At 57.8% G+C, this 17,950-nt stretch overlaps 1 protein-coding gene across 1 annotated transcript in view; it reads left to right on the plus strand.

Moving 5' to 3' along the window:
• Positions 1-17,950, plus strand: part of ADAMTS10 (ADAM metallopeptidase with thrombospondin type 1 motif 10) — a 60,510-nt gene that overhangs the window by 29,493 nt on the left and 13,067 nt on the right. Inside the window, exons 8-15 of the mRNA XM_082297709.1 lie at positions 2,681-2,724; positions 3,992-4,097; positions 5,768-5,914; positions 7,958-8,099; positions 12,132-12,239; positions 15,582-15,727; positions 16,498-16,561; positions 17,620-17,722. Coding sequence (XP_082153835.1) covers positions 2,681-2,724; positions 3,992-4,097; positions 5,768-5,914; positions 7,958-8,099; positions 12,132-12,239; positions 15,582-15,727; positions 16,498-16,561; positions 17,620-17,722 — 860 coding nt within the window. The remainder of the gene's footprint in view (positions 1-2,680; positions 2,725-3,991; positions 4,098-5,767; positions 5,915-7,957; positions 8,100-12,131; positions 12,240-15,581; positions 15,728-16,497; positions 16,562-17,619; positions 17,723-17,950) is intronic.

Here is a 17,950-nt window from a genome sequence, read left to right on the forward strand (position 1 = left end):
CAGAGGCAAAACATCCCGGGAGAAGCCCGAGGCAAACCCAACATTTGTGCCTTTCCCCCCTCTCTTGCGGAGCGGGAGAAAGCCAGGAAAGGAAAGTTCTGGAGAGGGGAGTCTCCAAGCGGGAGCCGCTTCCTTTATCCCTGCGCTGCTCTCCTGCTCCGGTTCCAGCGCGAGCCTGGAACATCCCATGGACAAGACCCCACAGAGGAGCGACAAAAGGGCCCCTCCGACCCAAATTCTCCCCCTCCCGAGGGGACCGCGGCTTTTTCCTGCCCTCCCTCCGCACGCGTGGGATGCAAACGCCGGCTCCGAGCTCTCTGTCCTCCCTCCAGATGTCGGAGCCAGCCCGGAGCCGCTCGTTGGGCTCGGACAGCGCCCGGCGCATCCGCCCCGGCCCCAATAAATTCCCGGTGTCCCGATAAGATCTTGCTGAGCTCGGGGCTTTTTTCTCCTGCTGGGACGTGTCCAAGCGGAGCCTCCGAAGGCTTTAAAGGCTCAAAACAAAGCCGCGAATGTTCTGAGCTCGCTCGGTTTCCTGCTGAGAGCAGCGGAGAGGTTTGGGCACTTCCAGGGAGTGCCGGGGGCCGAAGGGACAGGAGCCATCCCGGGGAATGTGTCGCACTTAACCCCTCGTGTGCTGGCACTTCTCACCCAGCACCCTCATCCCCGTGGGGTCATCGGGGCGAGCGATCCTGCCCGGTGTCCCCAAACCCGCACTGGGGTCACAATCCCCTGTCCTGCTCACCCCATGGGTGTCCCCAAACCTGCACTGGGGTCACAATCCCCTGTCCTGCTCACCCCATGGGTGTCCCCAAACCTGCACTGGGGTCACAATCCTCCATCCTCACCCCATGGGTGTCCCCAAACCTGCACTGGGGTCACAATCCTCCATCCTCACCCCATGAGTGTCCCCAAACCCACACTGGGGTCACAATCCTCTGTCCTCACCTCATGGGTGTCCCCAGACCCACACTGGGGTCACAATCCTCTGTCCTCACCCCATGGGTGACCCCAAACCCGCACTGGGGTCACAATCCTCCATCCTCACCCCATGGGTGACCCCAAACCCGCCCTGGGGTCACAATCCTCAGTGCAACCCCAACCCGGCTCTGGGGTGGCCCAGCCCAGCTGCCACTGGTCCCCCCAACTGGTCCCACCCTACCCAGCTCTCAGCCTGGCCCCTTTCAGCCCAGATTTGCAAACCCCAAATGTTTATCTCTGCAAGGACATGAGAATGTTCCCTCTCTAACCCAAACTCTTTCGGAGCTGCCGGCTCTTCCCATTTTGAGGGTGCTGCATTTCCATTTGGAGGAGGTTTTTGCTCTCCTTGTTTTGCCTTTCCTTGTTCCCTAATGAAGTGAAAACAGCGGATTCCTGGATGCAAAGGCTGGAAATCGAGGCCAGGAACAGAGGGAAGAGTCACCTCGAATCAACCCAGATTGGATTTGTTTGGGAAATTCTCAGTACAGCACTGAACTGAAAGAAGAAAAAATATAAAAAATCACTTGAGCGTTTTCATGAAACCACAGTGGGGTTAGAAACGGAACGTGTTTTCAAACTGAAATGTTTTCCTTTTATTTTATTTTATTTTATTTTATTTTATTTTTAATCAGAATTACCGATTTTTTAATCAGAAGTGCTGATATGCCCCATCCCTGGCAGTGCCCAAGGCCAGGCTGGACAGGGCTTGGCGCACCCTGGGACAGTGGAAGGTGTCCCTGCCATGGCAGGGGGTGGAACTGGATGATTTTTAAAGTCCTTTCCCACCTGAACCATGCTGGGATTCTGGGTTTCTCTATTTGATTGATGCCATTTCCTGCAAGAGACCTGAGCTTACAGAGCAGAGGTCGGCCCTGTCCTCTCCCCCCTGTGCCCGATGCCTCCCGGGAGTGCTGGGGAGCAGAGCTGGGCCCACCCAAACCCAAAGAGCTCCAGGTCTGGAACAGCCTTGTCCCTGCTGATTTATGGAATCATTGAGGTCGGAAAAGGCCCAAGATCATCGAGCCCAGCCTTCGACCGACTCCCCATTGCCACCAAACCACATCCTGAAGTGCCACATCTGCTCGTGTTTTTAACACCTCCAGGAGCGGCCACTCCACCACCACTGCCCAGGGCAGTTCCAGTGCCTGATAATCCTTTCCATGAAGAAATTTTCCCCAATATCCACCCTGAGCCTCCCCTGGCCCAGCCTGAGGCCTTTCCCTCTCCTCCTGTCCCTGTTCCCTGGGAGCAGAGCCCGACCCCCCCGGCTGCCCCCTCCTGTCAGGGACTTGTGCAGAGCCACAAGGTCCCCCCTGAGCCTCCTTTGTTCCAGGCTGAGCCCCTTTCCCAGCTCCCTCAGCCTCTCCTGGGGCTCCAGCCCCTTCCCCAGCTCCGTTCCCTTCCCTGCTCATGCTCTACCACCACATTTCATCAAAACCAAACCTCTGGCCTGGCTCAGCTCTGCCCCAGAGTTGAAGGACAGGAAATGCCATTATTAAAAACCCTCAGTGAATCCCAGTCTGGGCAAAGTGAGCGTTGTATAACCTGGACCAGGGATGTCCTGCCTGTCACCATTGGTGCTTCCCGTCCCAGGAACGTCCCACAGGCTGGTTTGGAGTGGTTTGGATGTGAACACATCGGTGAAATGACAGCCCCCAAAATCAGACATGTCCTTAACGCTGCCTTCTCTCCTCCGCAGGTACGACATTTGCATCTACAAGAACAAGCCCTGTGGCACCCTGGGTGAGTGGGATCCTGACACCCCCTCAGCAGCTCCCAGCAGCACGCAGAACCTCGGGAATGTGGCGAGGGTGGGCTGTGCCATTCCCTTTCCAGCTGTGCCATTCCCCTTTCCCACTTGTCCCATCCCCTTTCCCACCTGTCCCATTCCATTTCCAGCTGTGCCATTCCCCTTTCCCACCTGTCCTATCCCCTTTCCAGCTGTGCCATCCCCTTTCCCACCTGTCCCTTTTCTTTTCCCACCTGTCCCATTCCCCTTTCCCAGCTGTTCCATCCCTTCCCAGTGAAGGTGAAGCTTTGCCCCAGCACCAGCAGCAGAGCCAGGACCAGAGCAGTGCTTTCCAGCCTCTCCTTCCTTCTGTAAACACCAAACCAGCAGCCCTGAGGACGGATGGGCTCTGGAACTCTCCTCTGCTCCATCCCTGGCTTGAGCCCAGCCTGATGATTAAGAACCACTCGCATTTAGGGTTTGTCCATGGCCTGGTGGAGCATTCCTGGCTGGGCAGGGAGAAATCCGGCGGTTTTGTGATGCCTGTAAAGGGAGTTCTTTATTGACACAGACAGACCCTGCAGCTCTCCCTGGCTGCAGCTCCTCATTTGTCTTGCCCTGGTCTAGACGGAGCAGGCAGGGAGGGATTTCTGCCCTGGATCACTGCAAAGGGGAGAGCTGCTGGATCTCTGAGCTGATGCGGCTGCAGAGGAGGAGCCTGGGAGGGAGGCTGAGGCGGAGGTGCTGGGCTGGCTCAAATCCTTCCCTGGCCTGGGGCAGAGGCACAGTTGGTGCTGCTGGGGTGGGCAGAGGGAATTTGCTGTCAGAGTTCAGGGGGAATTTCAGCATCATCCAGTCCTCCAAACGGAGCCAGGCTGGATTCCTGCTGGCTGCCAGGCAGAACCAAGGTTGGATCCTGGCTTGCTCAGCTCTCCCTGGCCAGGTTTGGGTGCCCCAGAGCTGGTGCAGCCCATGTGAGATTCCCCCACTGGGGTTATGCCAAGGGGTTCTCCCCTCTACACCATTTGGATATGAAATTCAGAGGATTTTGACCCTTTCTTAGCATTTCTGAGCCTGTCACTGTTAATTGATCATCAGTGCTGAGTGACCACGTCCCGTAATAGCCATGAGTCCATCCCACAGCCCAGTGCACTGGTGAGAAGGAGCTGGCTGTGCCCAGTGTTACAGAGTGTGAAGCGCATCGGGCAGTCCCCACACCCCTCCATGTGCCCTCAGACGCCCTGTGGTGGCCCTGTGTGACAGCCCTGTCCCCCTCCCCAGGCCTGGCCCCCGTGGGCGGGATGTGCGAGCGGGAGCGGAGCTGCAGCATCAACGAGGACATCGGCCTGGCCACCGCCTTCACCATCGCCCACGAGATCGGCCACACGTGAGTGCGGCACCCGGGCAGCTCCTGCTGGTTTGTTCCTGCCAACAGGGGCTGGAAACCCTTCTGTGGATGATCCAGATGTGCTGATGCCTTGTGGGACTGCCTGAAAACAGAGGCTGGACCAAACCAAGAGAATAAAAAGCAGTTATACGAATTGAAGGGCCTTCAAGTAGTTTTAGGGCGGATGAAGCCCACCCAGTGGCTACACCCAAAAAATGGACAATGGGTCACGGGTTTTCATGCTTTAATTGATGCCTTGGGATTTAGCTTTTTTATTTTTGGACCCTGTACTGCTTTAGTGTGTAACTCTAAAGCTCCACACAGCCTGTTAGCTACTGTTAGACATAACAAACCCTCTCCAGGCCTGGACTCAAGGACACCTTGCTATCCCAGGCCCCAGAATATGTAAACTGAGCCTCTGGGAAGGGGGAGCAAACTTGAGGTAATGACATCATTCCCTGAAATTGTAATTGGAGAGCTAACCTTGATATGCAAATGGACCAAACTTATAAAAGTGTGAAAAACCTGTGACCCGGGGTCCATCTTGGGTGTAGCCCCTCAGGAGCTTTTTTGGCTGCCCAAGGTGTTCCTATTGAAGGCCCTCTATAAATACCCACTTGTATTCCCTTCATCTTGTCTAGCCTCTGTTTTCAGGAAGCCACTCCAAGGCATCGTTATAAGTTTGGTCCATTTGCATATTGGGGGTTAATCCTCCAAATACAGCTTCAGGTAATGAAGTCCTTTACTCCAGGGTTGCTCCCCACCAGCTCACTGTTGTTTACATTTCTCGAGGCCTGAGGCAGTGAGGTGTCCTTGATTTTCAGGCCTGGAGAGGAATTGTTTTGTCTGACCCAGATGGGAGAGCAGCAGCTAACAGGCTGTGTGGAGTCTTGACACATTATTGTGCCATAAATTGAGTCTCTCCTGATGGGAGAGAATTTGCTGAAAGTCCTTGCAAGGCGTTTAGAAGATAAAGCAAGACGAGACATCTTCTGTAGTTTCAATGCTTCCAGATAGTTGTTTATTAAGTCTTATCAGAGGAACTGAGCCACTAGTGTGACCCAGGTACAGCATGGAAGGAGGAAAAATAGGAGTGAGAGCGAGAAAGACTAATTATCAAGATTTACACAGCCTTTTAAAGACATTTTAACCAATAGCTACTAAAAACGTACATTATTTTCACTTTCTTACCAATTATTCAGTAACACGGGCAGGAACTGCGGAATTTTCTATCCAATCAATCCAAACTACTTTTACTGCAAAATATGGAGTGGTAGAAGAAGGAGAAGAAGGTTTAGAGAACAACAACAATCCTCCATTTTGATATTTTTTACTCTTATCTATTTACTATAAAGAGAAGCCTAAAACCTCTAAATCTTTCACCATATGATAATCTTACATTGTAGTCTATCACCTAATTCCCACCACTGCATTTTCTAGTTGTTGTCTGTCCGTTGGTAATTTTTTCCAAGGTTTAAAGCTATACCAGTGTTATCCAGGGGGGTAAAAACCCTTAAAAACAGGCAGAGAAATATTCTCGGCACTCTGGGTTCCTACAGAGTCTGGAGTTGCAGAATTACAAATGTGTGAGCAGCACAAGAGCTGAAATCCTGAGGCATCAGTGTCAAAGCCGGCTGACCTCCTCCTGTCTGTGCCGCGGCCGTTTCCAGGTTTGGCATGAACCACGACGGCGTCGGCAACAGCTGCGGCTCGCGGGGGCAGGAGACGGCCAAGCTGATGGCTGCTCACATCACCATGAAGACCAACCCGTTCGTGTGGTCCACGTGCAGCAGGGATTACATCACCAGCTTCCTAGAGTAAGGAATCCACCTCTCCCTGCCCTTCCTCCAGCCTCCCCCAGTCTCTTCTGAGAGTGGGGAAAGCCAAACAAAGCCCCCAAATCCCCCAGCGCTTTCTCTCTTGTCTCCCGGAGCCACGTTCTTGCCTTCTTTTAGGCTTTCCTGTGTTCTTCCTGCCTGTGGAACATCTAAACCCATTTGTGTTGCAGCTGGGAGAGCTTTATTTGGGTTCCCCACATCCAGGAACTTCCCAAACAGATCAGTCCCTCCTGGAGGCATTTGGGTGGTTCTGAAGTGAAGGAATTGCAGGGAAGGGTTGGTGTGGTGGGGAGGGAAGGTCTGGGGACAGGATTGGGTGTGCGTGGTGCAGGCGCTTTCTCCAGGCAGTGAGGAGGAGTTTTCAGTGTGAATGAGCACAGCAGGGGAAAGATTTTGGTTTTCTTTTTTTCCGAAGCACCTTTAGGATTCAGGAGAGGGACAGGACAAGGGGGGATGGATTCAAACTGGAAGAGAGCAGTTTAGATTGGGTATTAGGAGGAATTTCTTTGTTGTGAGGGTGGGCAGGCCCTGGCACAGGGTGCCCAGAGCAGCTGGGGCTGCCCCTGGATCCCTGGCAGTGCCCAAGGCCAGGCTGGACATTGGGGCTTGGAGCAGCCTGGGACAGTGGGAGGTGTCCCTGCCCATGGCAGGGGTGGCACTGGGATGAGCTTTAAGGTCCCTCCCAACCCAAAGCATTCTGTGATTCCATGATTTAGGCTCCTAAATCCCAGAGTTTCAAGGCTGTCATCACGCCTGAGCCAAACCCTTGTGCAGGGTTCAGGCAGCCCCTGGGTTTCTATCCCAAAACAATCAGTGGGGATCCATTTCAGTGAGGTTCTTTGTAGGACAATGGCACTTCCTGAAGGAAGGACTGGCAGGGCTTGAGGGACGACGGGAAGCAGCACAAGCGTGGGGTCAGTGTGGAGGGAAGCCCCCAGGGAGTCTGAGCAGCAGAGCTCAGCTCCTGGAACGCAGCAAGAGGAGCAGCCACGGCTCCTCCCCGAGGGGCTCCCTCTGTCCTGCAGGGCTCGGCCAAACCTCGTGGCTCGGCAGCAAATCCCACATCTGTCCTGCAGCTCGGCCATGGCCACGCCTGTCCCCCACGCTGGTGACCGAGGCACGTGGCACGGCCAGGCTGCCTCGTCCTCCGCTGACCCTGAGCTCCTGGCAGGGCTGCAGGAGGATGGAGAGTTCATTCCCGCTCCTCGTGCTCCGTGCTGGCCACCCCGGGCTCCAGGAGCCTCCACTGGCACATGGGGTGTGCAGGATTTGGGGCTGGGGGTGATGACAGCGGCCTTATTTAGGGGGAGCTCAGAGAGCAGCGGGGAAAGGGGAGGGAGAGGCATTTCTGGCCGAGTTTGGATGCTCCTACAGAGCTCTGGCGAGCAGGAGGTCGGGCCTGGAGCTGGGGGCTCCAGTTGCTCACAGCTGGGGCTTCACAGCTGGGTGGGGGAGCAGCCCCTCTACCCACCCACTGCCCACTGAGGGTGCTGGGCACACCGGCCTGGGCTCTGCCACGGGGACAGCCAGGGGCTGGCAACAGCCAGCGGAACAGCTGGAGCTGGGTCAGGGCTGGCCATGGAGCTCAGGGAAAGGTTCTTCCCCCCGAGGCTGCTGGGCACTGCCCAGGCTCCCCAGGGAATGGGCCCGGCCCCGAGGCTGCCAGAGCTGCAGGAGCGTTTGGACAGCGCTCTCAGGGATGCCCAGGCTGGGGTTGTTGGGGTGTCTGTGCAGGGCCAGGGGCTGCACTGATCATCCCTGAGGGTCCCTTCCAGCTCAGGATATCCTGGGATTCTATGAACCCTCAGATCAACACCTCCAGAGTTACCTTGGAATCAGGATGTGCTTCCCAGCCTGGGGTGCACAGCTGGAGGGATTTCAGAGCTGCTTCTCTTGCCCAGAGCAGACCCAGATTTGTCCTCTCAGCCCCAGCAGAGCCGGGAGTGGCGGCTGCCGATCCCATCCCGGTGCTCTCTCTCCCCTCGGCCTTCCTGAGCTCTGATTCTCCCTCTCTGGTTGCAGCTCCGGGATGGGATTGTGCCTGAACAATGCTCCTCCCAAGCAGGATTTCATCTACCCCACGGTGGCTCCGGGCCAGGCCTACGATGCCGACGAGCAGTGCCGCTTCCAGTACGGAGTCAAATCCCGCCAGTGTAAATACGGGGTAGAGAGCCTTCCTGCTTTACTATCGGTTCCCAGGGCCGGAGGAGGGGGGATGGGGGGAAGGAAAGGTCCATGGGGCTGTCCCTGCTGCCCACATCCCTGTCCTGCCCCAAACCAGGAGTTCCCGGTGAGCTCCGTGCCGTGCTTCCCTGGGAGAGCACGCAGCAGGGGGTGTCCCATCCGTAAATGTTGGTCCCAGCCCAGTTTGGATCAGGTTAATCCCACGGGAAGGGATTTCTTGCCTCTTCCTTGGCTGCTGGTGGTCCCTAAGGCCCCACCCATGCAGGCTCCCCTCTCTTTGCATGAGGACATATTTTCCATAATCCTCACCAGAAGTCATTGTGCTGCTTACTCAAACCCAGGGCACTGGTGGAGTCCCCATCCCTGGAAGTGTCCAAAAACGTGTGGCTGTGGCACTTGGGGACATGGTTTAGTGGTGGGCCTGGCAGTGCTGGGTTGCTGGTTGGACTTGCTGATCTTAGAGGGCTTTTCCAAGCTGATTGCCATGATTCCATGACAGGAGGAAAAAAGTCTTTGTCCCGGATGAGGTGAGGGATGTGCTGGAGGTTGCTGCCCACGTGAGCCCCATCCCCACCACCTCACTGCCATCCCCTGGTCTCTGAACCCAGAGGACCACTGAAAGGAAAGGCTGCTCCAGGAGAAAAGAGGGTCTGAGCTGGGCACTTTGCTGTTCTTCATGTCCTGAACGTTGCCAAGGGCCTGAGCAGAGCCCCTCTGCATGGAAGGGCTGCCTGAGCTCCTCAAAGCACCCACGTTCTTTTAGGGAAAACAGAGGAGCCAGCAGTGGGATGCACAGGCAGCAGGGGCACATTTCCTCATGGGAAAAGTGGCCAGGGGTTGGAAGGGGCTGCCCAGGGAGGTTTGGAGTGCCCATCCCTGGGAGTGTCCAAGGAACGCCTGGACGTGGCTCTCAGTGCTCTGGGCTGGCTGAAAATCTGGGGGTCAGTCAAAGGTGGCACTTGATGATCTCAGAGATCTTTTCCAGGCCCAGTCCATGCCCTGGAAAGCTGTGAAGGAGCAAACACAGCAGCTCAGGGTTTCGTTTCTCTGTCACTGTGCAAAGCCCAGCCCAGCTCTGCTGAGTGCCCCGGGGTGAGCCAGGCTGTCACTGAGGGATGGTCCCACACTGCAACACCTCCTGGAGGTGTCCCCTGCTCATCCTGGTGACAAAAGGGCAAAGCTGATGCCTTGAACAGGGCCCAGGGGCCTGGAGCCTGCTGGACATGGGGCAGATGCAGCAGGAGCAGTCTGACCCCAAAGAATGGTGTCCCATGGTCGTGGTATCCCATGTCAGGTGCCACCCACCAGGGTCTGTGCCCCTGCTCAGCTGAGCCACAGGCAGGAATGGGAACTTCCTCCTGGCTCCCAGTTAATTTTTAGCCCAGGCAGATGCTTCCTGTGTATATCCAATGATCACAAAAGATTCCCGGGGTGACCCCTCCAGCCCTGTGGTGGTTTGGGATAAACCCAAAGGGCACCAGGGCTCGATTGTGTGCAGGTAAATCCAGGCCAGTGCGTGAGCCCTCCCTGTGCCCCTGGACACAAACCCCAGAGGGATGGAGCCAGCAGGGCAGCACCCCTTCCTGCAGGCCAGGAGAGGGGGTGATGGATGGGTGTCACGAGCATGGAGAGGATTCCAGGGCAGGCTGGATGAGGCTTGGAGCAACCTCATCTAGTGCAGGTGTCCGGGGCTGGAACAAGGTGATCTTTAAGGTCACTTCCAACCCGAACCAATCCGAGAGTCGATGGTTGGAGCTGGGAAGTCACCAGGAAGCCCTTGGTGACAGGAAAAGGGGCTCCTGCTTCCCAGTGGTCACTCTGGCTCTGCCAGAGCCTGAAGATGGGAAAGACTCTCTCCTTCCCCTGCTTAAAGCCATCTCCAGCTGGGCTTGGGCGAGGGAGGTGGGAGCCAAATTCCCTTTGCAGCTCTGACCCGCAGCCCTGGCACGGACCCCGCCCGGGTTTCCCTCTGCCAGCTCTCCCTGGGGCACTCTGGGGACTGGAGGGCAGCAGAGCAATCCCAGCTCATCCTTCACAGAGGATTCCCAGTCTCTGACTCAGCCTCTCCTGGGGGGATCGGTGCTGCTCCGGCTCAGCCGTGGCCAGGGGCAGGAATGCGGGGCTGGAGAGCTGGATCGGCCCCGGGGTGAGGAACGGGCTGTCACCTCCCTGGGGACAGGCGGCCAGAGCTGCCTGCTGGGGCACTCCTGCCCCGGGCTGATGGTCACTGTGCCAGGCAGGAGCACGAGCCAGAGTGTGCCCAGCTGGCTGAGAATGCCCTGGACATCCTGGCTCGTGTCCAAAGTGGTGTGACCAGCAGGACCAGCAGGGCAGGGACTGTCCCCTGTGCTGAGGCATCACAAACCCTGGGGTCAGTTTTGGGCCCCTCACGACAAGAAGGACACTGAGGGGCTGGAGCGTGTCCAGAGAAGGGAACAGAGCTGGGAAGGGGCTGGAGCACCAGGAGCAGCTGAGGGAGCTGGGAAAGGGGCTGAGCCTGGAGCAAAGGAGGCTCAGGGGGGACCTTGTGGCTCTGCACAAGTCCCTGACAGGAGGGGGCAGCCGGGGGGGCTCAGTGTTGTCCCGGGTGATGAGTGACAGGACAAGAGGCCTCACGTTGCTCCAGGGTGGGTTTAGGTTGGATATTGGGAAAATTTTTTTTCACTGAAAGGGCATTCAGGCATCGACTGCCCAGGGCAGTGGTGGAGACCCCATCTCTGGAAGTGTCCAAAAACGTGTGGCTGTGGCACCTGGGGACAGAGCTTAGTGGTGGATCTGGCAGTGCTGGGTTGCTGGTTGGACTTGCTGATCTTAGAGGGCTTTTCCAAGCTGAATTCCATGATTCCATGACACTGGCAGTGGCAGCAGCCATGGCAGCTCAGGCTCTGCTCTCCCACCTCAGGACAGTTTCTGTCACTGACACTGAACCTGTTCGACATTTCCTGGATAAGCTCAGTCCCCCCAAGCTGCTCCTGAAAAGCAGCAAGTTTTCCATAGGTTGTTTCCGTAGGAATAGGAGCAGGATGGGGACCAGGCAGGAAACGCAGGAAATGAGACTTTAGGGGCTGCTTTGCAGTTTGCAGGCGCTGAAGTCCAGCCTGGGGGGATTGAGTGACACATGAGCTGGAAAGGGCCTGAATTTCCTGATTTCACTTTTGGGTGGGTCCTGCGGCAGCCAAGGGAAGATTTTTTTTTTTTTTTGCTGGAGCTCTGAGAGGTCAGGATGGGCTGAAGCTCGGGATCTGTGGCTCAGAAAACCTCCTGGAAAGAGGTCTGGAGTCCTCAGTGTCACCCTGGGGACACAACTGCACCGAGCAGACCCTGAGAGCAGAGGTGCCCGATTCCCAAGGGCTGGCTCAGGATCTGGCATTATTTTGATTATTCCAAAACCAGCTCTAAAACTTCCAGAGGAACCTTCCCTTCGGGATTCTTGGGCTGGCTGGAGGTGGCCAGCAGCCAGGTGGTCACACTGTGAGCGGGGACACCTCCAGCTGTGCTGTCGGTGCTCCCAGGGAGCCCCAGATTCCCACAGAGGCAGCTCTGGGATGCTCACGGCAGGAGCCAGGAATGGGCTCAACCTCCACTGCACCGATGCACAACTGGGAACATCCCTCAGCCCTGGGAAGAGGGGTGAGGACAAGGACAGTGAGATCAGCTCCGGTGCCACCGAAGTGCCCAAGGAGAGGTGGCCTCTGTGGCATGGGCTGGCTGTGAGTCGGCTCTCGGAGCTCCCTCCACATCCAGGGAATCCCAGAAGGGCTTAGGCTGGGCCCAGAGAAGGGGGACAGCTGTCAGTGGCCTCGGGGTGACCGTGGCCAGCAGCACCTGGCAGGGTTTGGCCTCGTGTTGCCCCCACCGTGCTGAAGACACTCAGTGTCCCCATGTCCCACCCAGCTGGTGCCTCCCGGGCGTGACGCTGCCCCTGGCGCCAGCAAATCCTAATCTGGGTTTTGTTCCTTTGTCTCTGCCCCCCTCCCTGGCCCTGTCTCTCCCCACATCTCCCTCTTTCCAGGAGGTCTGCAGCGAGCTGTGGTGTCTGAGCAAAAGCAACCGCTGCATCACCAACAGCATCCCCGCGGCCGAGGGCACCATCTGCCAAACCAACACCATCGACAAGGGGGTAAGGCAGCCCTGGGCACCGGGAAGAGTTGGCACGGAGGGGTTGGATCCCTTTTCCAGCAAAAACCAGGATTACTGTTCACACTGGGGACATGGAGTTGATTTAGGAGCACCCAGCAGCCGGTCCCTGACTTCCAGAGCCCAGAGCTGCCCGGGATGGGGGCTGGGATGTGCCAAGGAGCCCAGAAATCACCCCAAAGCCCAGCTCAGAGCTCAGCTCGGGCAGTGCTGGGATATGGAATGTGGAATGTGGGATATGGGACACAGAATGTGGGATATGGGATATGGAATGTGGGATATGGAATGTGGGATGTGGGATATGGGATGTGGGATATGGGATATGGAATGTGGAATGTGGGATATGGAATGTGGAATGTGGCATATGGGATATGGAATGTGGAATTTGGGATACGGGATATGGGATATGGGATATGGAATATGGAATGTGGGATGTGGGATATGGGATACGGAATGTGGGATATGGGATATGGAATGTGGAATGTGGGATATGGAATGGGGAATGGGAAATCCCCGCTCCAGTGAGATTCTTGGTGTCACCCCTGAGGCACAGCAAGGTCACCTCAAGCAATGCCATGTCCTTAAATGAACGCCATGTCCCCAAGTCTGCTGGGATCCCCTGGGATCTTCTGGGATCTCCTGGGATCTCCTGGGATCTCCTGGGCTCTCCTGACTGGCCTGAGAAAAGGGATTTTTTCCCCTGGTTTTCCCAGATTTCTGCTTTCAGAGGAACTTGGGAAAAACTGGTTATGATGAAACCTTGGGGTTTCACCCTCGGCAGGGAGGGGAGGGCAGGATTTTTCCCGACCATGAATTTTGCCTGGATTGCTTCATTCCTTGCTCCTCCCACACCCATTTTCCCCAGCACTGAGTGAATGCACCGCTCAAACAAAGAGCCTCTGCACACTGGGGCAAGGGCGAATCAGGGCTGGGACATTCCCCCTTCCACTCGAAGAAAAGTAATTCCCAAGAAACATTTCAGATCCTTAGGAAGCGGGAGGAGCTGGGGTGCAGGGGAGACTCTGCCAAATGCAGGATTCTCTGCAAGCACTGCTCTTAGTGCTGCTGGGAACTGGGGCAGAGAGGAGCAGGCAGCTCCCGGGGCTGCACATCCCTCCTGCTGCACATCACAGGGACTACAGCATTTTTCCCCTCCTAGTCATGGCTTTTTCCCAAGTTTTCCCACTTTTAAATATCCCTTTCCCCCCCACTTTGTGACCGCTTTTTAACCAGGGTTCTTCAAACGCCTTGAGGGAAGGGAAGCGAAGCAGCCACAGCCCCCCCGGATTTCTGGGAGCTGCTCCCTGTGGGGATTCTGGCTCGCTCTGAACCCCCAGTTACCTTCCTGTGCTTATCCTTTTGGATCCATTTGTTCTTTGGGAGGGATTTGATGGCCTCGGCTGGAAGGAGATGCACTTTTATGCTGAGTGTCTTCATTGTCCCCAGCTGGAGCTGCTGGGGTGAGCCCCCGACCTTGGCTGGAGCAGCTCTCCAAGGTCTTCGCTGGCTTCTCCCTCTCCCCTGGGGAGAGCAGAGGGAAGGATCAGGGGATTTGAAGTATGAACTATTAAAGGAGATGGAAAATTCCTGTGCTCTGCCCCTCAGTGTGGGGGAAGGCTGAGCCAAGCTCTGCTGTGCCCACATCCCAAACCTCTGGGTATTTCCTCCTCCCAGATCCTTCTTTTTTCAATTAATCGATCTCCTGTGATTGTTATGGCTTCGCCTGTCTTACCCCAAGAACCCACAGAGGCATTTTTCCCTCATATCCATGTCTTTTTCCCAGCTTTTCCCACTTTTAAACATCCCTTTTCCCCCACTTTGTAAGCACTTTTTAACCATGGGGGAAGGGAAGGGAAGGGAAGGGAAGGGAAGGGAAGGGAAGGGAAGGGAAGGGAAGGGAAGGGAAGGGAAGGGAAGGGAAGGGAAGGGAAGGGAAGGGAAGGGAAGGGAAGGGAAGGGAAGGGAAGGGAAGGGAAGGGAAGGGAAGGGAAGGGAAGGGAAGGGAAGGGAAGGGAAGGGAAGGGAAGGGAAGGGAAGGGAAGGGAAGGGAAGGGAAGGGAAGGGAAGGGAAGGGAAGGGAAGGGAAGGAAAGGGAAGGAAAGGGAAGGAAAGGGAAGGGAAGGGAAGGAAAGGGAAGGGAAGGGAAGGGAAGGGGCCACAGCCCTAGGAGCTATTGTGGAATATCCAGGCTGTGCCTGCAGAGCATCTCCTCCACCTTTGGAGAGGTGCTGGTGCTCCCAGGGATCATGAGCTGGGATTCCTGGGAAGCCACCGTGCACTTTTCCCAGCTGCCCATGGAGAGCTGGCTTGGGAGGAGCCAGGAGAGGCCGTGCCAGCGGCTCCAGGGTGGGTTCCCAGCCCCTGGAAGGAGCACACGGCGCTTTCTTCCTTCCCAGGATTATCCCAGCCCCTGGGGCTCCGTGTCCGGCACCGTGCCCGGACAGCGGCGGCGGCTCTGGCACCGTCCCTCGCATGGCTGGGGACTCCAGGGGGTGTGGGACGTGTGCCAGGGCTGAGGGAAATATTTCATAGGCAGATTTCCATGAGCATCTGTCTGCCAGTAGGACGGGGACAGGCGGATTCTTTAGGGATCCTCACAGAACGATGACACAATGCTGATGCTACGATTTAAGCTTGATTTTAACCTGGGCCCTTTGCTGATCAGGACATTTGGGACAGGCCAACCCCAACCTGAGCTCCCAGTACACCCAAAATTCACTCTGTGCTGGGAGGGAGCAGCTGGCTGTGGGTGTGTCCGTGTCCCCTGGGATCCTGGCCCTGCTCAGCAGCAGCAACTCCGATCCAAGACCACCTGGAAGTGTGCCAAGGGCTTTTACCAGATGTGAGCTGTGGGACCCAGGACCTCTCTAGAGGAGAATCCCAGACTGGTTTGGGGTGGAAGGACCTTAAAACTCATCCAGTGCCACCCCCTGCCATGGGCAGAGAGACACCTTCCATAGCCCAGGGTGCTCCAAACCCCATCCAGCCTGGCCTTGGACACTGCCAGGGAACCAGGGGCAGCCCCAGCTGCTCTGGGCACCCTGTGGGATGGGACCTCTTGCCCGTGGCTGCCTGTCCCCCAGGACTGGGGTGGGAACTGGGGACACTGGTCCCACTGTGTGTGCACAACCAGTGCCAGCATGACCCGAAGGAGAGGCGAGCGCCCTTTGCCTCAGAGAATTTGGCTCCGAGGCCGCTGCAGCTCCGAGCTCAGATCCCTCAGGATCAAAGCCGCTGCCAGCCCTGAGCTGGCTCCGTGCCCTGTGGAAGCTCTGGGAGAAGGAGCGCCCGTGCCTGGGGTGTTCAGAGCTCTGTGTCCCCGCAGTGGTGCTACAAGAGGGAGTGTGTGCCCTTCGGGACGCGGCCGGAGGGCGTGGACGGAGCCTGGGGGTCGTGGTCATCGTGGGGGGAGTGCAGCCGGACGTGCGGCGGCGGCGTGTCCTCGTCCGTGCGCCACTGCGACAGCCCCAGGTACGTGGGGGGGTGGGTGGTGGCCCTGTCACCACAGCCCTGCAGTGTCCCCAACCCTTGGAAGGCACATCCAGGTGCCTGTGCAGCCCCACACCCAGCTCCTGGGGGGAAGGAGCTGTGCCGGCTGTGCCTTCCCTCCTCTGAGTCCTGGAAGTGCCTGAGGGTCTTGAGAAGTGAATGAAGCACTGCCCTGAGGAGACAGGAGATGCCCCAGCTGGAGAACTGGCTCATCCAACAGTTCCTGCCTCTTCCATCTCTGCTTTTTTGGGAGGGGGTGGGGGGAGGAAAGGCAGAGAGAGAAGGAAAAGCCCCCTCAGGCCGTTCTCCGTGGAGCAGGTACACCATCCTGTTACGATTCTGATAATAATCCACTCCCCCAGTGCCACACCAGCCCAGTGCCTGTCCTTTGATGTCACCTGAGCATCAGGGACAGCTGCACTGGGGTCCCTGCGCACAAAGCCGGGCCTGCTTCCATTTCAGTGATGACTCCTGGAAGGTTTGGCAGGTTTTGAATGCCTTTGCCCAGCTCTGTGTCCTGTGTTGGTGTCAGAGCTGCAGCACACCCCAAACCCCGCTGTGCAAACCCTCTGTGCACTCAGGGAGATTTTAGGGGCTGCATTCCAGCCGTGCCCAGCCAGACAGGATCGGTCCTTGTGGCAGAGCAGGGTTGGGAAAAGCCAGCTGGGGCAGCCACCCCAAGCTCCTGGGGGCAAAACCCTGCCCTAAACACGGGCTGGAGCGGTTCCAGCATCTCCTCTCTGCTTTGGCAGGCCCACGATCGGAGGGAAGTACTGCCTGGGGGAGAGGAAGCGCTACCGCTCCTGCAACACCGACGTGAGTGGTGCCGGGCCCGGCAGCGGGGCTGGGAGGGATGGGAGGGATAGAGAGGGGGGGATCAGCCCTGTCCGGGGGGGATCAGCCCTGTCCAAGTGGGATCAGCCCTGTCCGGGGGGGATCAGCCCGGTCCGGATGGGATCAGCCCTGTCCGGATGGGATCAGCCCTGTCTGGGTGGGATCAGCCCTGTCTGGGTGGGATCAGCCCTGTCCGGGGGGGAATCAGCCCTGTCCAGATGGGATCAGCCCGGTCCGGGTGGGATCAGCCCGGTCCGGGGGGGATCAGCCCTATCCGGGGGGGATCAGCCCGGTCCGGATGGGATCAGCCCTGTCCGGGTGGGATCAGCCCTGTCCGGGTGGGATCGGCCCTCTCCACACACAGGTGCAGGGTGCTCTGTGCACCGTGGGATCCCCGGGAGGAGGAGGAGGAGGAAGCGGCGGGGGGGGAGGGTGGCGGGGGGTGGGGTGTGCCCGCAGCAATCCCACAATGGGAATTCCGGGCAGGACCAGGCAGGTGTGGGAGATGGCTCCGGGGGCCGAGGGGGCTGCACGGACCTGCGGGATCCAGAGGGGCCCGGAGATAAGGGGGGGAGCTCAGAGGATTCCAGCCCTGCCGGGACAGCGCTGCCTCTCGGGGCTGCTCAGGAGAGGCTGGGTCAGACTCTGCTTCCCCGAGCTGAGGGTTAAACCCCAGAGATTTACACCAAAAACTGTGGGGAAGGGATGCTCGGTGAAGCTTTGGGGCTGGGGAATTGTAGCTGTAACACCCCCGGGCTGCTGGTGAGGACAACAGAGGGGTCCTGGTGCTTCCCTGCGCTTTGCACTTGGGTTTGAGGGATTGTTCCCGAGGGTCACACCTCAGCCACAGCTCCTGCGGCCCCTCCTTGTGCTCTTGGTCTTCAAATCGTGTCCAGCTTTGCAGGAGAGACACTCAGGGCACCCTGTAGCAGTGTCAGGGCTGCTGTCCCTGTCCTCAGGGGCTGGTGGCAGTGCCTGGAGCAGCCCCTGCCCTCCTGGCCACCCCAGCCCCGCACTGACCGCTGGCTGTGTGACCACAGGACTGCCCGCCGGGCTCGCAGGACTTCCGAGAGCTGCAGTGCGCCGAGTTTGACAACGTGCCCTTCCGAGGGAAGTACTACAGCTGGAAAACCTACCGGGGAGGTGAGTCTGGGGCAGGGGCTGCTCACATCTGCTCCCCTCACGCTCCACAGGGATGGGTCTCGTGGTCCAAGGGGTGGGGGGACAGGTGGTGAGGATTCCGCAGCTCTGGTTTCCCTCTCTGTGCTCCTGGGATGTGCTGCCATCCCGTCAGGAGTCGCCTGTCCCCCTGTCCCGGGTCATCCCCCCTTTCACTGCTCCGCCAGAAGCAATCCCAGCAGCTCTGGAGCT

Source organism: Coloeus monedula (assembly GCF_965178545.1).
Source record: "Coloeus monedula genome assembly, chromosome: 27".
NCBI classification, from domain to species: domain Eukaryota; kingdom Metazoa; phylum Chordata; class Aves; order Passeriformes; family Corvidae; genus Coloeus; species Coloeus monedula.